This window comes from Pezoporus flaviventris, unplaced genomic scaffold (assembly GCF_033815535.1).
Source record: "Pezoporus flaviventris isolate CSIRO_AGI_PZ_B2104156 unplaced genomic scaffold, CSIRO_AGI_Pfla_v1 ptg000022l, whole genome shotgun sequence".
Lineage (NCBI taxonomy): Eukaryota > Metazoa > Chordata > Aves > Psittaciformes > Psittacidae > Pezoporus > Pezoporus flaviventris.
The window spans coordinates 7,245,257-7,267,999 of NW_026892570.1; the positions used below are offsets into that span (position 1 = coordinate 7,245,257).

General features: G+C 43.5%; 1 protein-coding gene across 1 annotated transcript in view; it reads right to left on the minus strand.

Annotated features, from left to right (window-relative positions):
- Nucleotides 1–22,743, minus strand: part of ROR2 (receptor tyrosine kinase like orphan receptor 2) — a 164,606-nt gene that overhangs the window by 23,022 nt on the left and 118,841 nt on the right. The window contains exon 4 of the mRNA XM_061456367.1: nucleotides 22,455–22,485. Within this exon, the coding sequence (XP_061312351.1) occupies nucleotides 22,455–22,485 (31 nt within the window). The remainder of the gene's footprint in view (nucleotides 1–22,454; nucleotides 22,486–22,743) is intronic.

Genomic DNA, 22,743 nt, shown 5'->3' on the forward strand with positions numbered 1-22,743 from the left:
GCTTGGAGCACTGTAGAGATATCCCAGCCGCTCCAGCCAATGAGCTGGCTTCATTTGGAGCTCAGCTCAGATGCCTCTATACAAATGCCCGTAGCATGGGGAACAAACGAGGAATTAGAGATGTGTGCATGTCTAAGGGGGTATGATATAATAGGCATCACAGAAACATGGTGGGATGGCTCCTATGGCTGGAGTGTTGGAATGGAAGGCTACGTGCTCTTTAGAAAAGACAGGCACAGCAGACAGGAAGGGGGAGTTGCCCTTTATGTTAGTGATAGGCTGGAGAGTATGGAACTCTGTCTGGGGAGAAGTGAGCAGTTAACAGAGAGTTTGTGGGTCAGGGTTAAAGGGAGAACAGCTGGGGGGACATTACTGTGGGGATCTGTTACAGACCACCTGATCAAGAGGACTCTTTGATGAAGTACTCTATAGACAGATAGGAACAGCCTTGTTCTTGCAGGCTCTTGTCTTCATGGGGGACTTCAACCACCCTGACATCTGTTGGAGGGATGGTACAGCCTGGCACAAGAAATCAAGGAGGTTCCTCGATTGTGTGGAAGATAACTTCCTTCTGCAAGTAATAGAGGAGCTGACAAGGGCAGATGCCATGCTTGACCTTGTGCTCAACGACAGAGAGGGGCTGGTTGGAAATGGGACATTCCAGGGCAGCCTTTGTTGTAGCAATCATGAGATGGTCGAGTTCGAGATCCTCAGGACAGTGAGAAGAGCATGCAGCAAGCTCATTGCCCTGAACTTCAAGAGAGCAGACTTTGACCTCTTCAGGAACTTGCTTACTAAGGTTCCATGGGATATAGCCCCAGAGGGCAGGGGGCCCAAGACTGTTGGTTGATATTCAAGGATCACCTGCTACAAGCTCAGGAGTGTTGCATCCCAACTAGAAGGAAGTGCAGCAGGAGGGCCAGGAGACCTCCTTGGGTGGATAAGGAGCTCCTGAGGAAACTCCAAGGAAAAAAGGAGGCTTATAAAAGGTGGAAGCAAGGACAGGTGGCCTGGGAAAAATACAGGGATGTTGTCTGGGAAGCTAGGGACCAGGTTAGGAAAGCTAAGGCCCAGTTAGAATTAAACTTGGCTAGGGATATGAAAGAGATCAGGAAGGGATTCTATAGGTACATTGCAAATAAAAGACATACTAGGGACAACGTGGGCCCTCTCTGGAAGCTATCAGGAGAGCTGGCTACCCTGGATTTGAAGAAGGCTGAGGTTCTCAATGACTTCTTTGCCTCAGTCTTCATCGGGAAATGCTCTGACCAAACCACCCAAGTCTTGGAAGACAGATGCAGGGACTGTGAGAATGAAGACCTTAGGCCCACTGTAGGAGAGGATCTGGTTCAAGACCGTCTTAAGAACCTGAACATGCACACGCCCGTGGGACCTGATGAAATTCATGTGCAGGTCATGAAGGAGCTGGCAAATGACGTTGCTAAGCCACTGGCCATCATATTTGAGAAATCATGGCAGTTAGGTGAAGTTCCTGAAGACTGTAAAAAGGGAAATATAACCCCTATTTTCAAGAAGGCTAAAGTGGATGATCCATGGAATTACAGACCAGTCAGTCTCACCTCTGTGCCTAGCAAAATCTTGGAGCAGATTCTCCTGGAAGGCATGCTAAGGCACATGAAAAACAACAAGGTGCTTGGTGACAGCCAGCATGGCTTCACTAAGGGGAAATCCTGCCTGACCAATTTAGTGACCTTCTATGTTGGGGCTGCAGAACTGATGGACAGGGGTAGAGCAGTTGATGTCATCTACCTGGACTTGTGCAAAGCATTTGACACTGTCCCACACAACATCCTTGTCTCTAAATTGGAGAGACATCAATTTGATGGGTGGACCCCTCAGTTGATAAAGAACTGGCTGGATGGCCACACGCAAAGAGTTGTGGTCAATGGCTCAATGTCCAGCTGGAGACTAGTAAGGAGTGGTGTCCCTCAGGGATTGGTGTTGGGACCGGTCTTGTTTAACATCTTTGTCGCTGACATGGACAGTGGGATTGAGTGCGCCCTCAGCAAGTTTGCCGATGACACCAAGCTCTGTGGTTCGGTTGATACGCTGGAGGGAAAGAATGCCATTTAGAGGGACCTTGACACGCTTGTGAGGTGGGCTGATGCCAACCTCATGAAGTTTAACCGTGCCAAGTGCAAGGTCCTACACCTGGGTCAGAGCAATCCCAAGCACAGCTACAGGTTGGGCAGAGAAGAGATTCAGAGCAGCCCTGCAGCCCTGCAGAGAAGGACTGGGAGGTGTTGGTTGATGACAAACTTAACATGAGCCGTCTTCAGTGTGCACTTACAGCCCAGAAAGCCAACCATATCCTCGGGTGCATCAAAAGGAGCGTGACCAGCAGGTCGAAGAAGGTGATCCTGCCCCTCTCTACTCTGCTCTGGTGAGACCTCACCTGGAGTATTGTGTGCAGTTCTGGTGTCCTCAACATAAAAAGGACATGGAACTGTTGGAGCAAGTCCAGAGGAAGGCCATGAGGATGATGAGAGGACTGAAGCACCTCCCGTATGAAGACAGGCTGAGACAGCTGGGGCTGTTCAGGCTGGAGAAGAGAAGGCTGCGTGGAGACCTCATAGCAGCCTTCCAGTATCTGTAGGGGGCCTATAAGGATGCTGAGGATGGACTCTTCACTAGGGACTGCAGTGATAGAACAAGGGGTAACAGGTTAAAACTTAAACGGGAAGTTAAGATTGGATATAAGGAAGAAGTTCTTTACTGTAAGGGTGGTAAGGCACTGGAATGCACTGCCCAGGGAAGTTGTGAATGCTCCATCCCTGGTGGTGTTCAAGTCCAGGTTGGACAGAGCCTTGGATGACATGGTTTAGTGTGAAGCGGCCCTGCCCATGGCAGAGGGGTTGGAACTAGATAATCTTAAGGTCCTTTTCCAACACTAACTATTCTAGGATTCTATATTCCCTATTAATTTTTATGGATACAATATTAACCTTTTCTAGGCAATGTTTTACAAAGTTATACTTTGTGAATACTTCTCAATGTTTCAATAGGTGCTTTTACCTTTGTAGAAATTATTTTAGTTGAAATTTTCCAGAGTCTAAAGCTTTTTTTTTTTTTTTAACTTCTAAAGAAATTATTAAGGTGTTTCAAAAAATTAAGGCCAGAGAAAACTACCATTTTTCCCTTCAGAAAAACAAACAAGAGAGAACCACTGCCAGAAAAAGGAACTGTGATTTGTTTGTGATGCTGTCATGTTGCCTTGCTACTGGGCAGACTCCTGAGACTTGCTGGAACGTACCTTTTGTTGTTCCCATGAAACACTACATAAATTTGTCCAGCCTTTACGTCATTTCCACCTGCATGTTCTCAGCCCATCTTATGAGACTGTAGTTGATACATTCTCCAAATACCCTGTCTACAACAAGCTTTGCATAGATGTGTGTGAGAAAATAAAACTCCTTGGCACCCTTGACAGGTCTAGTTCCTAAGGTTAATTGAGGCAGTGGTCTGAGGATCTTCCTAAGGGCGCAGGAGGACAGGGGCTCTTGAAGTAGAAGAGGCTCATCAGTGATGCATAAAGGGGCTACCACCAGGAGAGCACAAGGTCTTCCAAAATGTGGAGCCAAACCTAATATTTTTTTAATCTAACCATTTTTTTCTGTCAGCAGATGATTATGTATATGTATCCTCTTCTGGGCTGGTCTGTATTGAAGACAGCAGTCTATTATTAGCACTGTCTGCCTGTCAGCTGGCTCCAGCAACTGAAGTCTGCATGGTATGGCTAAGGAATCCCAAACTCATGACATAATTCTGGTGTGTCATCATAATTCCACACAATAGGATTGTTGATTTTTTCCAAATTAGGAAAATTAGCTTTTTCTGAACAGGAAATTCTATGCCAGTTTCAGTTAAAGCCTCTGTAGTTTTCAAGAATAAAAAATAAGCAGACACTTCAGCCACTGGAAGAGGGTACAAATAAACAAACTTTGGCTCTGCAGCTACCCTTTGTTGGGCTGGAAACACAGGACCATGAATTGCTCAAAACTGCTGGGAGACCTGTGTCCTCATCCAGCCCTCATGTAATCCCAAATTATACTTTCCTCTTACTTTTCTTCCTTTGGATGTAAAACCATTTTACGGAATATTTATCAGGCCTTAATTCCAAAGACAACTCTTTCTTCTTTTTTTTTTTTTCCTATGCATAACTGATTAATTCCTGAATGTCACATCTTTTCATTTAAATCTGTACCCATAATATAGTATTGGGTACTGCAATGTATCTCAGGCAAAGAGAAATAGCTTACATTCCAACGTCAGAGTTATAGTTATGCCACACATATGATGCCACACAAAGCTGATTAGTTTGTTAGGCTGTAAGTAGCAACTGAACCAACACCACAGCTCTAGAAATTAATCTAATCAGGCTTAACATTAATAAACTCTTCCTGAATCAAAACATGTAGAAAACTCAATTAGGGAATCAAATGCTTCTCCAAGTTTAGTATTTCAGCATTCAGTTCTTAATGTTGGAAACCAGAGGTCCTCTATATACTGATACATCTGTCAGTCTGAATGACAGAGAATGTAAAAGTACAGTAACCATCCATGACATGTTCTTCCTGGAGTTCCTGAGACTTGAAATTATTGACTTTGTAATAAGTTTTTGCTTTTCTCTCTTCTCAATCTAATGTGGAAGGAAATGCTGGATGCTGAGGTTGTCTTTTTCTACATTAATTACCAAACACAGTATGAACATGCTACCTTGAAGATGTGAGGCAGGGCTCAAGGGGTTGTAGTGAATGGGCCTACACCAGGCGAGCAGGCAGTTGCCACTGGTGTTCTTCTGGGTGCAGCTCTAGGGCCGGTTTTGTCCAGTATTTTTATCCATGATCTGGAGGCTGGAGTTGAATCTAGTTTGTAAATTTCCTGATTATACCAAACTGGGAGGTGCTGTTGACTCTCTCGAGGGGTAAGAGGCCTTGCAGAGGGATGCAGATGGATTGGAGCATTGGGCAATCATCAATGGCATGAAATTTACCAAGAACAAGTAATGATTTCTATAACTGGAATGGAGAAAGACCAGACAGAAGTGTAAATTGGGAGAGGAGTGGCTGGAGAACAGCCCTGCAGAAAGGGACCTCAGGGTGCTGGTCGGCAGCAGGCTCAGTGTGAGTCAGCCATGTGCCCTGGCAGCCAGGAGGGCAAACTGCATCCGGGGGTGGATCAAACACAGCACAACCAGTGCTCAAAAGAGGTGATTATCCTGCTGTATCCAGCATCGACACAGCTTCACCTTGAGTGTGGTGTGCAGGTCTGGGCCCCAACACTTGAAAAGGATGTGGAGGTACAAGAATGTGTGGAGAGGACAGCAACAAAGCTGGTGGAAGGGCTGGAAGACATGTCCTGTGAGGCCTCTGTGTGTATCTAGTTTGGAGAGGAAGAGGCCAAGAAGTGCCTTTGTTGGTTTCTGCAGCTTCCTGAGGAGAGGGGAAGTGGAGAGGGAGGTGCTGATCCAGACACAGTGACAGGGCACATGGGAATGGTTCAAAGCTGAATCCGGGGAGGTTCTGGCTTGACATTCAGAAGCATTTCTTTACTGAGAAGGTGGTCAAACACTGGAACAGGCTTCCTAGAGTGGTGGTCGATGCCCCACACCTGTCGGTGCCTCAGAAAGTCATTTAGACAATGCCCTTAATATGCTTTAACTTTTGGTAAGCCCTGGAGTGATCAGGCAATTGGGACTAGATGACTGTTACAGGCCCTGTCCAGCTGGAACTACTCTATTCTAGTTTATTCCATCCTCACCTGGGCTGGCCTGGCCTGGTGACACTTGTGCTCTCTGCTGTGGCCCCTCATTTCTTGAAAACCTCCCAGCTTAGGGATGCCACAGTCTCTCTGGACAGCCCACTCCAGTGCTTCGTTTTTCTCACATGGATTTTGGTTTTGATTCCGTATGTCCAGCCTGAATCTCTTGTTTCAGGAGCTGCCATTATCTCTCACCCTTCCACCAGGCAGTGCTGGGCAAAGCCTATCCCCAGTGTGTTGATGCTTAAGCCATAGAGACCAGGATATGCTCTGAGGTGCCCCAAGGCCTTCTCTGCTCCGTGCTGAACCATCCTCAGCCACACACACCAGCAGTTTCTGGTGTGAAACACCAATTCTTAGCACACGAGACATGGAGGTAAGAAGTAGGCCTTGGTGCTGCGGTAACCCCAGATGCATGGGGTTGGATGGATGTTGTGACATCCCTGAGCAATGGCCAGTGACATCACCAAGCAATGGGTTCTGAGACCTCAAGCAGTGGCTTCTGTCATCACCAAGGAATGGACTGGGATGTTTCCAAGGGATGGACTATAATGTCACCTAGCGATGGGCTGTGACCAGATGCCCCCACTGCTTGTAAGTGGGTGCCAAGTCTCCCAGCCAGCAAATGCTCACACTACCAGCTGAGTGACTTCACGAGGCTTGGTGTACCAAGCAGCGGTTTGGTCCTGGAGTTGTGCTCTGTGAGTTGCAACTTGCAGCTCTCAGGGCTCAGCTCCAGAGCTATTGAAGGATTTTCCCGGCCCTGCCAGGTTCAGGCAGCCAAGACACCCCAGAGCTGAGCTTGCAGCAGCAGAGGTGAGCTGTGCAGGGACACCTCACCCTGGGGAGGTGGGACAGTTTCCTTCTTGAAGGACCTGGGCATTTCTCCCCTGCTTCCCAGCAAATGTCCGTGGCCTCTCTTCTCTTCCTAGCACAACACCCGCTGCTGCAGCACGGGAGACAGGGAGCAGCTTAACATCACCAGCTCCCTCCAGCCCACTGTAGCCTGTGGCCATGGAGCTCGAGGACCACTGTCCCATCTGCCTGGGCAGCTGGGAAGACATAAGCTATGTGATGCCATGCCTCCACCAGTTTTGTTACCAGTGCATCCTGCGATGGGCTGAGATCAAGCCCAAGTGCCCCTTCTGCAAGAGGAGGATCCAGTCTCTCTTGCACTCAGTGCAGGCTGATCATGACTACATAGAGCATGTCATCACGCCATCTGAAGCATCATCAGCCGTTGTTCAGCGAGGAGAGCTGCCAGTCACACACCCACCTGTGACTTCCAGCAGCGGGCTGCAGAAGTGGTGTCAACGGGTCCTATGGTCGGTTTCTGGACCCTAAACTGGCTGAGTTCTCTGCAAGACCAGACGGTGCTCTTCCAGACCTTGCAGTCCTGGTACCACCGTGATCTGGAGATGTTTGGCACTGCGCTGTTTGGCAGCAGACACCAACCATCGCCTGGACGGGAAAGGCACCCGTGCTGCCAGAGAGCAGGAGGGCACCCAAGAGGGGCATCTCACCCCCAGCCCAGCGACCTCCAGCAGCCCGTCAAGATCCACCAGGGATGAGCTTCCCAGCACCTCATCCACTGCCGTTGGTGGACGTCCCAGCAGCTACCCCTCTGCTCCCAGTGCCACCCAGCAGCAGCCAGAGGAGGCCATGCCTGGGCCTTCTACTCCCAGCTGGCACTGGCAGCACTCCACTGGGAGGCAATGGCAAGCCCCTAAAAGGAAGACCAGCAGCCATGAAGCCTCTCCAGCCAAGAAGAGGCCACCACCACATCTGTGAGCTATGTAGGGAAAAACTAACCATAGTAACAAAAAATAACAAATAATACAAAAGTAGAGAAAAACTAACCTTAAAGCCATTAAAATTGAAAGAATGATCTATGATGTGATGTGTCGTGGTTTAAACCCAGTCAGTCAACTTGTTCACTCACTCCCAGTGAGTGGTGCTGGGCTGACAACAATCGAGGCCCCCACCGGGGCTCTCCCCTTCGCCGCTCCCAGAGGAACGGGGAGGAGGATCGAAAGAGTGCAACTCCTATGGGTTGAGACAAGAACAGTCCAGCAACCAATGTACAACACAAATCACCACTGCTACCACCAACGACAACAATGATAAGGGAAAATAACAAGGGAAGAGAATACGATACCACCGGCCAAGAAACGAGTCCCACCCGGAAGCCCGTGTCCTTCCGGGTAACTCCCAGTTACCCCCCACCCCGGGCATGACGTGCTGTGGTATGGAATACCTCCCTGGCTAGCCCGGGTCAGGCTCCCCATCTCTGCTTCCTCACAGCTTCCCCTCCTCCGTGGCAGAGCATGAGCCTCACAGAGTCCTTGGTCAGGGTAAACATCACTTAGCAACAACCGAAAACATCGGCTTCACCAACACTGTTCCCAGGCTGGAAGTCAAAACACAGCACTGCGCCAGCTACCACAAAGGAAAAACATGACTGCTACTGCTGAACCCAGGACATGATGTTACAATATTACCGCATTTTGTTAAATTACCTACTTTTCACTACTTTTCTTTGTGCCTAGCTACAATGTTCATCCTTTCCTAGTACACACTAGGAGGCTATTCAGCATCCTAAGGAACTCTGATTAAACTCAGTGTATTATCAAATGCTGACAAGAAGTCTCAGGGTCATATAACTGTTCTTTTGTAGGGCATGCAATAAACACTTTGAAAGCCATTTAAGCTACTGAGTGAAGGAGAGAAGGGAAGAAAGGAGGAAAGAAGTAAAAACTAAATATTGATGGTTATATCAGGGATGTCTAACAGCTGCAGTAGCTACTCACCAAAAGGTCAAGGGCCATTACTACTGTAAATGTCAATTTACATATATCCTGAAATGGATTAACAATTATTTCACTTGCAAATTGTTTAGTACTTTAATACAATTTTTTTCTCTGAGCTGCCCAAAACCTGAGCACCTGCTGGTGATCTGGAATTTGTAGGTGAAGAGGGTTTTGAGCTTGATCAGAGGATGCTGAGTGACCTTGACTCTTTAGTGAGCTGACCTTGAGCAGGAGGTCCGGAACGAGAATAGTGCAGGCAGGGCGTAAAGGGAGGAACTTGGAAAAGAGAGCAAGGAGGAGAGGAAGGTGACAAGAGACCAACCAACCAATTGAAACTTTGTGTTGTATGTGCGGACAGCGGCAATTAACCAATTGCATTGTAGCCTTGGGTGAGTGAACAGAATTGTTATGTATATAATTGTTGTAATTCTGAATAAAGGGTCTTTTGGGTTCTCAAGATACCAGAGTCCGTGCAATTAATCCCCACAAATGGCGCCCAACATGGGGCACAAGTGTGGACGATAGAGCACTGGTGGAGAGCTGACCAAATGAGCAAGCAGCGGACCAGAGAGCTGCCACCCGGGGACATAATGTATCACCGTTGAGGTGAGCGGTCAGGATGATGGGATCTCAGCTTTTGACTGAGGAGAAGTCAATTGTCACCTTATTGTTAAAGCTCTTAGCCAAACAAGGGGTGAAATATGATGAAAAAGCATTTCGATCCCTTTTATCCTGGTTAAAGGGGCAGGGGCTGACCGCAGATTGTGCTACAGCCTTCCAGTCACACATTTGAGAACAAACAAAGGAAAAGCTGTGGGATGCTGCTTCTCGAGGGGATAAAAGAGCGGTGCTGTTAATGACAGCTTGGCGTTTAATTTATGAGGCATTGAAGCGGGTTCATCATCATACCGATGACCCCCATAAATCTACAGCAGCTCCTGTTGCTGCGGGGGCACCGGCTTCCACTAAAGCCTCTAGCCCTGACCCTTTTCTGGAGCCTGTCGAATCTGCGCAGACCGCCAGTCCTGCCTCTGTCTTTTCCACGTTGAAACAGTTAACGATAGACGAGACAGGGGACTATGATCGCGCTGCTCTCTGGGGCCCTCTTCAACGCCAAGCTGCAGCTGAAGGAGAACTGGTGCATTTAACATTCCCTATAGTTTTTTGTAATCAGGCACCTAACACATGGGAGCCAATGCACTGGGAGCTGGTAAAGGAGCTTAGAAAAAAAATAATGCAATATGGCCTGGCATTGCCTTTTACACGTAGCTTATTACAAACAGCCATGAAAGGTGAACTCATGACTCCTTTTGATACATTGGCTCTGGCTGACTTAATTTTTACACCCACGCAAAAGGCACTCTTCAGGGTGCACTGGCAAGAAGCTTGTGACGCAGCAGCAATTGAAAACTTGGGCTGGTGGTTGGGGGATCCTCTGGTAGGGGTGGGCATTCCACAGCTTATGGGAGAACCATCAGTAGCAACCCCACAACTGCAAGCCTGTTTGGCTCTGGAAATTCTACGGCAGTCTGCCAACTTAGCTCTCCAAGCTATGCTAAAGGTTCCAGATACGGGAAAGATGTCAAAAGCATTTACAAGTATCCAGCAGGGCATAGATGAGCCGTATATGCAGTTTATTGATCACCTTCACCATGCAGTAGGTAAGCAGGTAGAACGCGAAGTGACTAAGGAGGCACTGCTGTTCAGTTTGGCAATAGAAAATGTGAATCCAGACTGTAAGAACATTTTGCAAATTTTAAAAAATCCATCAATCATAGACATGCTGGAAGCCTGCAATCATGTAGGCTCCATTGATCACCAAAATTAAAGTTTTGCTGGAGCATTAGCAGCGGCCCTGCAAGTTAATCAAAAACACTGTTTTCACTGTGGTGAGACTGCCCACAGCAAATAGGAGCTGAAGGGAATAAACCTGGACTATGCCCACAATGCAAAAAAGGGTGTCATTATGCTAATCAATGTCATTCTAAATATAACAAGGGAGAACCATTCTCGGGAAATGGGAAGCGGAGCACGAGATGGAGCCGCACCCCGACACAAATGGTTCCAAACAACTGTATTTGCTGGGGACAAGCTTGGACTGTTTACAAACCTTCACCTCCAGCAGTGCTGGAGTGGACTTCCCCACAGCCACTGACATCTCGCTAACCAACACATCCGTGCATAAACTACCTTTTGCCTTAACAGGACCTTTGGGGGATGGGTTTAGTGCCTTATTCTTAGGACGATCAAGTGTGATGCTCCAAGGGTTGTTTGTATTACCAGGTGTTATTGATTCAGATTATTGTGGCCAAATTCAAGCCATGGTCTGGACCGCAACTCCTCCGGTACATGTACGGGGAGGGGAATGCATTTGCCAACTAATCCTTTTCCACGGCTACACTATTGACGCAGATCCTGATGCAACATGTTGGTCAGGTGGATTTGGGTCCACAGACAAACCGGCTATTTATTGGGCACAGGGATTGGAGAAACATAGACCTATGGTAGAGTGTATCTTACGAGAAAATAAGGGTAAGCCAACACAAGTCAAACTTAAGGAGTTAATTGATACAGGTGCGGATGTCACGGTTATTGGGGCACATTTTTGGCCAAGCACTTGGAACACTGTTCAATCACAAACAGACCTGACTGGTATCAGAGGCATGTCATCATCATGACAGAGTGCAGAAGTGATGCAGCTAGTTGACCCGGAGGGGCGGGTTGCAACTGCTTGTCCCTATATTGACAACTGTTCTTTTAATCTGTGGGGGTGAGATGCATTGAGTATGTGGGGAGTAACTCTGAGTGCGGGTGCCCGACCTTTTTAGAGGGGGTCACTGATTACCTTCGGCCTATAAAACTCACATGGCTAATGGAATGACTGGTGTGGGTGGATCAGTGGCCCCTACCTCATGAAAAGGCCGAAGCATTAAGAGGGTTGGTACAGGAACAGTTACAATTAAATCATATTGTTCTTACCACAAGTCCATGGAACACTCCTGGTTTTGTGATCAAAAAGAAATCAGGTAAATGGCGATTACTGCATGACTTGCGTGCGTTCAATGCAGTAATCCAAGACATGGGAGCAGGTCAACCGGCTATGCCGTCTCCCACAATGTTACCCGAAAATTGGGATATTGTTGTTATGGATTTAAAGGATTGTTTCTTTACCATCTCTCTCCATGAAGCAGACGCCCCATGATTTGCATTTTCGGTACTATCAATCAACAAGCCCCAGTGGAACGTATCATTGGACAGTCCTTCCACAGGGCATGAAAAATAGTCCTACAATCTGTCAATTATATGTAGCATCAACTTTATAAAAAGTAAGACAACACTTTCTGCAACTAATTTGCTATCATTATATGGGTGATATTCTCTTGGCTGGCCCTGAGCCACAACAATTAGAGTCCATGATTCAGTTTACTAAAATCTGTTTGAAAGAACAGGGGCTAATAATAGCCCCGGAAAAAATAGAGACAAGCACCCTGGAAATAGCTGGGCTGGAAAATTTTAGTAAAGACAATTCAACCACAATCAATTCATCTCAATGTTAACATCAGGATGCTAAATGATGTACAGAAATTAGTCGGCTCTATCAGCTGGGTGCGCACACTATTGGGCATTGGTAATGAAACATTGGTTCCACTGTTTGCATCGTTGAAAGGGGATGCTAATCAGTCATCACCAAGACAACTCACTCCAGAGGCTAAGAAAACCCTAACTATTATTTCTGACTTAATTACAACTAGAACAGCTCACCATATGAGTCTAAAGCACTCTGTAACTTTATATATCCTCCAGGGGACACGCCACCTTAAGGGGCTGTTAGCGCAGTGGCTCCCAGAAAATAACCATGACCCTTTAAGCATTTTGGAATGGTTATTCTTACCCCATCAATGTTCAAAGACCATAGTCACAATTTGTGAACAGCTTATATGCAGAGGACACTTACGGACAGTTGAATTGACAGGGAAAGAACCAAATACGATATATATGTCCCCCTCACAAAACAGTATCTTACATGGGCCTTAAGTAATAGACAGGAGCTGCAAATATCTCTTTCAGACTATTCAGGAGAACTAACCTTTCATCACCAACCACACAAGTTTTTTACTCTCATTACTGAAACTGAGTTAATACACCCAATTTTATGTCAGAAGGCACTTGTCCTGGGTCCTCCAACTTATTTTACAGATGGCTCAGGAAAGACAGGCAGAGCAGTCACAGTCTGGCATGAAAATGGGGAATGGCACCACAAAGAACAAATAGTTCAGGTATCAGCTCAAGCAGTAGAAGTAGCAGCTGTTGGTTCTGCTTTTCAACACTGCTGTAGGCCAATGAATCTGGACACTGATTCACAGTATATCACAGGTGTTGAATCTTGACTCAACCGCGCGTGGCTAAAAGAAGCCACGAATTCAAATTTATTCTATTAAGTTGCTTTGGATATTAATCAATCAACGAACGCAACCATATTATGTTTTGCACATCCATAGTCACACCAGTTTGCCTGGATTTATAGCAGAGGACAATGCCTTACAGCAGCGCTTCAAACCACCACCCTACCCAACCGATCTGAGCAAGCCAGACTATCACATACATTTTTCCACCAGTCAGCACATTCCTTGAAATGACAATTTGCGCCCTGGGCAGAAGCCTGTACCATTGTCCAGACCTGCTCTGATTGCCAGCCTTTTCCTACCTCCCCTAACATAGACGTAAAACCCATGAGGTCTAAAAGCCCTGCAAATTTGGCGATCAGTCGTCACACACATTTCTGAATTTGGCCATCAATGTTATGTTCATGTCTCTATCGACACCTTTTCTCATACTATCTGGTCTACCACAGAATCAGGAGAAAAAGGGCAAGATATTATATGACATTGGCATGGAGCCGTTGCCATTTTAGGTATACCACAACAAATCAAAACAGACAATGGTCCCGGTTATATTAGTTCCTCTGTCCAAACTTTTCTTAGTCTTTGGGGCATGAAACATATTACTGGCATCCCTCATTCACCACAAGGCCAGGCCATCACTGAACACACACATCAAACCCTAAAAACGGTTTTAGAAAAACAAAAAAGGGGAATGCAAGGGGAATCCCCCCAAGCACAACTTCTGAAAGCCGAATATAGGCTGAATCATATAGCCCTTAGTGAGGGACAACAAAACCCTGCTATTGTTCGCCACTTTATCTCCCTGGTGGTGGTGCAGAACGCATATTATCCAAATCTTACCCGAAAGTATGGGTCAAATCTCCAGTTACTTTTAAATGGGAAGGACCTTTTCCTTTAATAACCTGGGAATGAGGGTATGCTTGTATTTCTACAGATCATGGCCCTCGATGGATGCCTGTGAGAGTGGTTCGGCCTGCTTTGGCTCCCGACACTGAACTCAATGTGGATTCCTCCTCAACTGAAAACTAACGTACGGATTATCCTGGCCAATGTAACACACCAAGATTCTTTGTGCCTTGCAACTGCCTCACTGGGAAATCCTTTTTCTACGTGCCTTGTAAGAATCCCATTGGAGAACTGGCCAGCACCAAGCCAGCCTGCGGCCTGGAGTGGGGATGACAGGGCTGATCACTGGGATGGGTGGATGCCACCTGCCTAAGGCCACACTGGAGCCTCAAGAATTAGAACTATTAGGGTCTGTAAAAATGGACTATTGTGTGTTTTTCAATTATTCACGGACGAATCAAGCTTTGGTATGGAGTGTTAATTCCAGCTTAGCAGTATATAAAAATAGCAGCGCTTGGTGCAATTATACTGCAATATATCCTGTTCTACTAATATCCCTATAGCTTTACCCCCAGGAATGATTTTTATTTGTGGGGATCAGGCATGGTCAGCAATTCCCTCACATTTAAAAGGGGACCCATGTAGCTTAGGAAGACTAACCTTATTAACCCCAAACACATCTATTATTTTACAGCATCATCCTCCTAGTCAAGGAAAGCGGAGTGTGCATGCATTCAATTTGGAATGCAATGATAATGTTGACTTTTGGAATTTGGGAGAACGGTGGGCAGCTTCCTTTTTGCCCCTGGTGTAACAGCAGGGAAAACATTGGGAACATTAAACAAATTAGGCTGTTGGCTAGCTAAACAAATGAATGCAATGTTGATTGCCTTAAGCAGCTTACTGATGGATGTTGGTTCTGTCCCACATGACATTTTACAAAACAGGGCCGCCATTGACTTTTTATTGTTAGCACAAGGTCATGGCTGTGAAGATTTCAAAGGTATGTATGTGCTGCATGAACCTGTCAGACCATTCAGAATCTACTCATAAAGCTATTCAAGATCTGAAAAAAGGAGTAAACAAATTGCAAGTAAATGATGGATTTTTTGGATTAGGGAATTGGCTTAGCTGTCTAGGACTTGGAGCATGGTTTGTATTTTTGATCAAGGCAGGCCTTATACTGTTGTTCATTGTTCTTTGTATTTTAATGATTGTTCCATGTTTGTTGAGCTGTCTACAATGCATGTTAGCAAAATGGTCAAACAAGTGTTTTTAGAAAAACAAAAAGGGGGAGATGTAGCTGAAGAGGGGTTTTGAGCTTGATCAGAGCATGCTGAGCGACCTTGACTCTTTAGTGAGCTGACCTTGCGTGGGAGGGACTGAACAACAAGAGTGTGGGCAGGGCGTAAAGGGAGGAACTTGGAAAAGAGAGGAAGGTGACAAGAGACCAACCAACCAATTGAAAGTTTGTGTTGTATGTGTGAACAGCAGCGATTAACCACTTGCATTGTAGCCGTGGGTGGGTGAACAGAATTGTTACGTATATAATTGTTGTAATCTTGAATAAAGGGTCTTTTTGGCTCTCAAGATACCAGAGTCCTTGCAATTAATCTCCACAGATTTTGCTGGAAAAGGGCACATTGGGGTCACATATTTGTAAGTCAGAGCCGTATCAGGCTCTTTGCCATACACTCACATCTCAAAGTCGCACCTTACAGGTTGCTGATATGATAGTCTGCTGGCTATCAAAAACCTAACCACTGCTCTGCAGAGGAGGAAGAAGGCTCTCCCAGCATACAGGCTGTAGGGAAATTCTCCAGTATGGAAACCATCAATTTCCTTTAATATCCACCTACAAGCTATATTTGTAAATTCTGGAAAACAGAACTCATAGGAAAGAAAGTGTTCTGTGCTTTGATGTACTGCCTGCTGTAACCCTATATGTAAATGCAAAATGGTAAGCATTGCATTCATTACACTGCTTGATCCAACCCATTTAAAAGTTGCTTGATAGTACTGCTTCTCACAAGTGGGAAGGTGGTTCTTCACATGTAACCTTAAATTAGCTTAACTGTAAGAGTAGACAGAAGTGTAACTAATCACTTCTTAAGGTATTTGGAAACCTTGCCAAAGAGCAGGTAAGTCCCATAGGGCTGCTTTCTTGTCTTTACAGCCGGGCTCAGTAAAGCAGTGCAAAGTAGCTGCATTACAGCGTAAGTCACAGGGGCATTCAATTTATTCAGTAGCACAAAGAAAAAAAAAAAAGTTCAATCATTTTTGCAAATGTTTGGCTTCCCTTTGGGTTTTGGGCTTTCTGAATAATATAGATTAGTGAGCGCAACAAATAGAAACAAATTAATATCCTTTTTTCTGTATTCCCTGTCAGCTTCTTTCCTTTGTTCTCCCTTCCTGTGAAGGAAAAGAAAAAACTACCACTTGCAACGGTTTCCCCAGATAACACATTGCAGGCATACAGACACTTGGGTCTACTTCAAGATGCTGTGCATATTAGTTTAAATACTCATCTGGCTTTTAAAAGTAGTCAATTTTGTAAGCACACTGAATTTCTACTTCTGTCGCTAAACACAAAATGCATTAGACATCGTCATTTATTCAGTAGTGATTAGAAAAGATTTAAGTGCAAGTTTAAAGCTGAAGAAATAATGCACTATGGGACGAAGCTGGGATCTGTTGTGGTTCAAAGCAACCAAAACCAATACTTCCACTGCTCTTTAATTCTGCCTTGAATTACACATAGTCTGAGGGTTTAATGAGAAAAATTGTAATTTTTGAAATACAAAAGTAAGATTAGGATAAAATTTCCACAGATTCCATTACAAGACAGAGGGTCAGCTTCCTCTGAGTGTACTCTACTGTGCTGGACAGACCAGAGTATAATTTTCAGTTACTTATTATTTGTGACACGATATGAGGCACACTAAGCTGCATCATACACAGGTAGGGTAAAAACAGGCACTGTACCAAAAAACTGCTCTCTAAAATACGCAATAGAGAAAAGAGCATGTAAAACGATTTAGTACAGACTTGGTTTCAGTTCTCTTGTTCCTCTGCAAATATCCTGTCTCAGACTGAGTGACTGTCAAAGGACACTTAAACCAATGGACCCAGAATCAGATCTGAGATTGTGGATCGAAATTCCCTGAAAGGAGCCCCAGCCCCACACCAGGGTGAAATACAGCTCCTTCCGCCCTCAACCTTGAAAGAAAAAAGGAAACTGACACACAGGGGCTAGGAGGGAATTGTAACATGTTCCAGCCAGATCCCCAGATTGGATTGTCAGGGAGCCAGGAAATCTGCCAAGGCAAACACATGCTGTTTAATGTAGACCAGCCCGAGATAATCTGTGCCTCAATTCCTCACTCATAAAATAGGAATAACATTCCATGCTTTATGGGGAGAGAGAATGTACCCTAAACATTTTGAAACAATCTGATCCCGTAATAGGGGAAGGCAAAAAATTCCCAAGACTGACCATCTCCATTTGATGTACAAAACATGGAGAGACAAAGGTTAAACACTTGCTGCAATCACACATGGAGACAGGCACACAGCAAGAAATTGAATCCAGACCTCTAAAATTATGGTCCAGTGTTTTAATCACAAAATCCTTCTTCTTCCTTGATTAAAACAGGAAAACAGAATGCAAAGTATGTGCTTATTCTGTAATTTCAGCATGTTACCACAAATATCTTAGAAAAAGTATGTACACTTCAAATATGGTCAGCTCAGCCAAGTGTATGTTTTGTTGAAACAAAAGGTGTGCATGTCATTCTGGAGGAGGCTGATCACTGAACACCTGGTCCTCATGGGCCTGAATAAACACTGTAACTCCTGAGTTGAAGCAACCTTGTATTGGTTATCTAAACATCTGTTTATGTGAACTTTAAAATAACCTTGTAACCTTACAAGATTAAAAGCGTTGTTATCAGCGGCTGAACTGCAGTGAGACTTAAAGAGTATTTGCCACACCACCTGAGGACAGGATGAAGATGCAAGTGGTGCTGCTGTTTGACCATAGGTATTCTTCCTTTTTAACATGATCTTGAGTACCTTTGGTTTGCCAGACAAATCCAGTTTACAAAACTCTTTTCCCCCACAGATACTGTCTTTTACCTGGAAGACCCCAGCCTTGTTCAGGAAAGTGAACTCCAGGTGAGGTGCTCTGATGGCCCACTCCTTTCCAGCCTCTTTCCCAAGGCTCTATATACCTTTCTCCATCTTATATTTATGTGAAGATTTGTCATGATGAAAATAATTTGCCCCCGTCATAAAGCTGTGTAAGTAGCTGTCACATCATGCAGAAGTTGCCCCTTTGGGATCACAGAAGAGATGTGCTTTGGCTATGCGATAAAAGCTATGACATATGCAAACCCATAGAGAATAAATTGCCCACCCCAAATTCAGGATTCCTCACCAGAGTTTTAACTCAGGCATGTTACTGGTTTTTAGACATTCTGTTTCCCATTGTTTGAAAGAACTGTTATTTTCCCAACTACAATTGTTTCATCACTTTTATTCAATGGATTGAATTTTAACATTTTACCTGTTGTCCCAAATCACTTGAAGAAAATAAGGCATGAGAGCACGCAAATTTATTCTGAATGATTAATACCTCAAAAATTTCTCCCCAAAGTAATGACAATTTCTATGTGATGATGGTGTTTCTTCCCACCTATTTCTCCTTTTAAGAGTCCAGCATGTATAGGTATCTGTGACTGCAAATCCAAAACTGATTTTAGTCAGAGTTTGATAAAACAGGGACTTCTCAAAGTTTCTTAGGAAGTGAAATTCCCCTGCAGAGGGCTCTGGAATGTCCACCTCCTGGCATCCTGAGCAGACTGCAGAAAACTCATGTGGGGAAAAGTGAAGCACTGGCAACAGAGCCAGTTTTATACATCCACACTTGGCAAAGGCTGAGTTTATAGCTACTGTTTCCTGCCTGTACTGTTGTGCCTTCATCACTCATCAGATTTTCCAGAAGCCTCAGAGACAACAAACTGTCAGACATCTTCTATCTCAAGTTCCTTTCAAGGTGGCACCACTGTAGTCACAGCCTTAATGAGAACTTTAAAAGGTTTCAAACCAGGAATTTGCCCCATGGGTAAAATTCAATCTAATTGTTCAAAACAAATATACATTAGACTAGAGAACACACAGTCTATTAAAATAACATTATCTTGTAGGAGGAACACCTCTAAAGAGGAAGACAACTGTTTTGGCCCACCTATGCTTGACTCCAAGAGATAAACACCTGCTGCTTAATTTTAAATCATACTAAAAATATTCTCTGTTATTTGCTACTTATTTATAAAATCACAGAATAGTTAGGGTTGGAAAGGACCTTAAGATCATCTAGTTCCAACCCCTTGCTGTTTGTTTCCACTCACTCATACCTTCCTGAACAGACAGCATGTTTCTCTTTAGAAGGTAAAAAGCTAATAAAAGTAATGAAATAAAAGGTAATAGCATTGTGCAATGACAGAAATTACTTAACCAGCTGGCTTGTTCTCTAGTAGAAAAGTCCTCTAATAGCACAGGTTTTGGACAGCAAAGGCTGGTTAAATGCTAGTTTTCTGACTGTATTTTGATTCTGTTTCTTTTGTAAATAAATTTGTACTAGCTATTAATTCATTCAATAATTTTTATACTTCTGATTAATAATTAGGATGGATTGTATATCCCCATTTCTACAGAAAAATATGTACAAATTTTTACAGGTACAGACCTTCACAGAAAATAAAGACCTCTTCATCCTCTCAAAAGAATCTACACCAGATTAAGACAAAGTATTTGGTTGAAAACTTTTACTTCCAGATTTTTGTGGAAATGTCGCAACTTCACTATCTGAAGGTCAAGGCCCTTTTTTGCGCTGGCAAGTCTGACTGCATAATGCACATCTGATCTCTGACAATCTTTAATTGTGGACAGTTTCTAGAAATCCGCAGCAGAACACGTGGACTGCATAAAAATACCTTGCTAGATGGTGTCTACATAGGTAATGTTTTTTATCCCATAATGATTCATTTAAGTATAATTTTAAACCAAGTTACAATGGTTTTAGGTTTCAGCACTTCTGCTGAAGTGTGTCTTTTTGGAAGCACTAATGCCAGGAGAAACAGCTCTCAGGTGGCTCAATGCAAAACTGTGCTGTGCAGCCAGCAAAAATAAAGAACCTTTTGTTCCATGTGGACTCCTTCCAAGCACTTAGGTATTTCTTTTGTCTTTTTCCTCTTCCCTGGCTTACAAATTGACCTGCATAATGTTACCAAAATATTCAGGTAAAAAAATCATGATCAGTTTCTGAAAAGTAAAAAATAATACTGCCAAATTATTTTATTTGAAGGACTAGGTGGTGGGCATGGAACAGAGAAACATGGGGACAATTGTGAGCATAAGAAGAGAAAGAAAAGAAAGGCAGTATCAAAAGGAAGGATGGGAATATTGGAAAGATGAAGATGAAGATGTTATTAAGTAGGAAAGATAAAAAAAAATTGAAACAGGATCAGGCATGCAATAAGGCAAAGATCTGTAATCCCTGGAAGCTCCTGGACCTCATGTGGTAAGTCCCTCATGACTTTGCGCTTGACCTTTGACCTGAGCTTGTTTTTCTCAAGTTTCAGTTTTTCCTTTAATCTGTTGAATACTGAGGGGAACCAAAAAAAAAAAATAAAAATCTGTCAGCAGTGTACTCTTCACCTTTTAATGGCAGGTCCAAAACAATGATGGTACTGCTTCCAGGTCTACCACCAACACCATTGGTACAAGACTGATTTAGAGGTGTTGTAATCCAAATGACAGGATTTTTTAGTTGTTCTATCTTTCTTTTAACTTATAGCTCAAAACCAACAAAGGTTGAATAGTCAAGGCAAAACCCAAGCAAAATCAGAAAGAAAGATGGCTCAGGAACCTTAATTCACTTCCACTTCTTGGGGGAGCATTTAATTAAGAAGTATGTGTCACACAGTACATTTCTTTCCACTTTATCAGTTGGATTTTTTAAAAATTTATGTTGATATTTCTGAAATATTATATTAATAAGTTGATGTTAAGTACAGGAGAAGAAATGTTAGGGAAACCAAAAGAAATCAGATTTTTACTCAATTAAAAAAAAAAGTAAATATATGTAAAATTTGGTTCCCAGTTTTTCACATCGTACTCGGAGGTTACTAGATATTCAGTTGCATTTGAGAACTGTTCTCTGAACTTCCGCTCAGTACTTCATTATGTATATTTCCGTTTGCTGTCTCTTGTAGAAGTCTTTTCCTTCCTATCTTGTAAAAGATCAGGCAGCTTCCTGGTATCTTGCTATTTTTCCCTTTTGTAGATCAGGTGCATGACAGTTTTTCAAAGTGCTGTAAGATCTGAGCTAAGATTTTGGTGGTTACAAAAATGATTTTTTTTTTTTTCTTGTACTATGTCATGAACAGCTGTTTTTAATCTTCAATAGTTAGCCATCAATTATAACAAAAATAAGAAAACTTATTAAATCCCTATAATGTTAAAATCCTTTAAAATCATTTCACTTTCTGCATATATAAAATACAAGAATGTGTACCGTGTGCTAGTATTTTTATATATGTAACATGACTGACTGAAGTACATGCAAGATGGGTGGATTAGTGGTCAGGCCACTGCAGCTATTTAAGTGCTTCCACTCAAGGTGCTGGGAGTTCAGAGATCACAGAATCATAGAATGGTTTGGGTTGGAATAGAACTTAAGATCATCTATTACCAACTCCTCTGCCATGGGCAGGGACAGCTCACACTAGACCATGTCACCCAAGGCTCCATTCAGCCTGGCCTGGAGCACTGAATCACAAACACTCATCAATAATGTACTTCTGAAAAGCATCCACATGTCTTTACAAATTTGCTTTTACTCTTATTTTTAATTAGTCCATCACCAACACTAACTTTATGCCATTAACACATCAAAAGGCTTCAGACTGCGTTCTTTACTCCATTGATAGTCAACTGCAGAATCTGTTTCAAGAAATCATACAATACAAAGTATTTAAATTAAAGCTAACACATAAAGCAACGACAATGAAACATAACTGCTCTATTTTCATCCTTTTGCATCAGCAAGTGAGCCCAGGCAGATAACAAATATCACCGAATCACAACCAGTCAAATGACAATAGCAAACAGAGGTTTTACCTAGCTATTGAAAGACATTCTAGTCTTGTTTTATTTGGTTTGTCAAGTTCTAATAATATAATAGGGGTTAATTTACAGCTGCAGCAACATAAGCACTTTATCCATTCATTTTTATCCACTCTTCCAGCCCATACTTGCTCTGTAAACAAGTACTGTTCAAACATCATGACTTTGTGGTATTTTGCTTGTCAAAAATATAAAATAAGCAAGCAGAAGTTGCTGAAGAAAATTTGATCAAACCAAACCCCACCATAATACAATGTTATCCCTGTCTGAAAAAGCTTCATCCATTCTGTGACTTTTCAAGCAAATTAAGTATTTTTAGCAATCACACTGTGTTTGCAGGCAGTGTTTACTGAGTTTATGAACTAAATTCTTACAGAACAAAATTGTGCGACTGCATTAAGTAATTTTCTAAAAAAGTACTTACTGAAGATTGTGATTTGGACTGTTTGTTGGACCTGTAAACATAAAACAGACAAACATTGCTGGCAACTTTGGCTCAAGTACAACAGCATAAAAAAAGTCAATAGCAATCTAAAGGAAACCGTCTCTTTAAAGAAGGTTTGTCTTAAGATTCAAGCAAAACCCTCTGCGTTCCTGCACATAATTATATATCGCCATTTTCAAAGCCACAAATAAAAATCACATGAATCTTCTGTCTGCTCAAGCAGCCACTTGAGTGAACTTAATTTTTGTTAGAAAATATCTCCCACTGT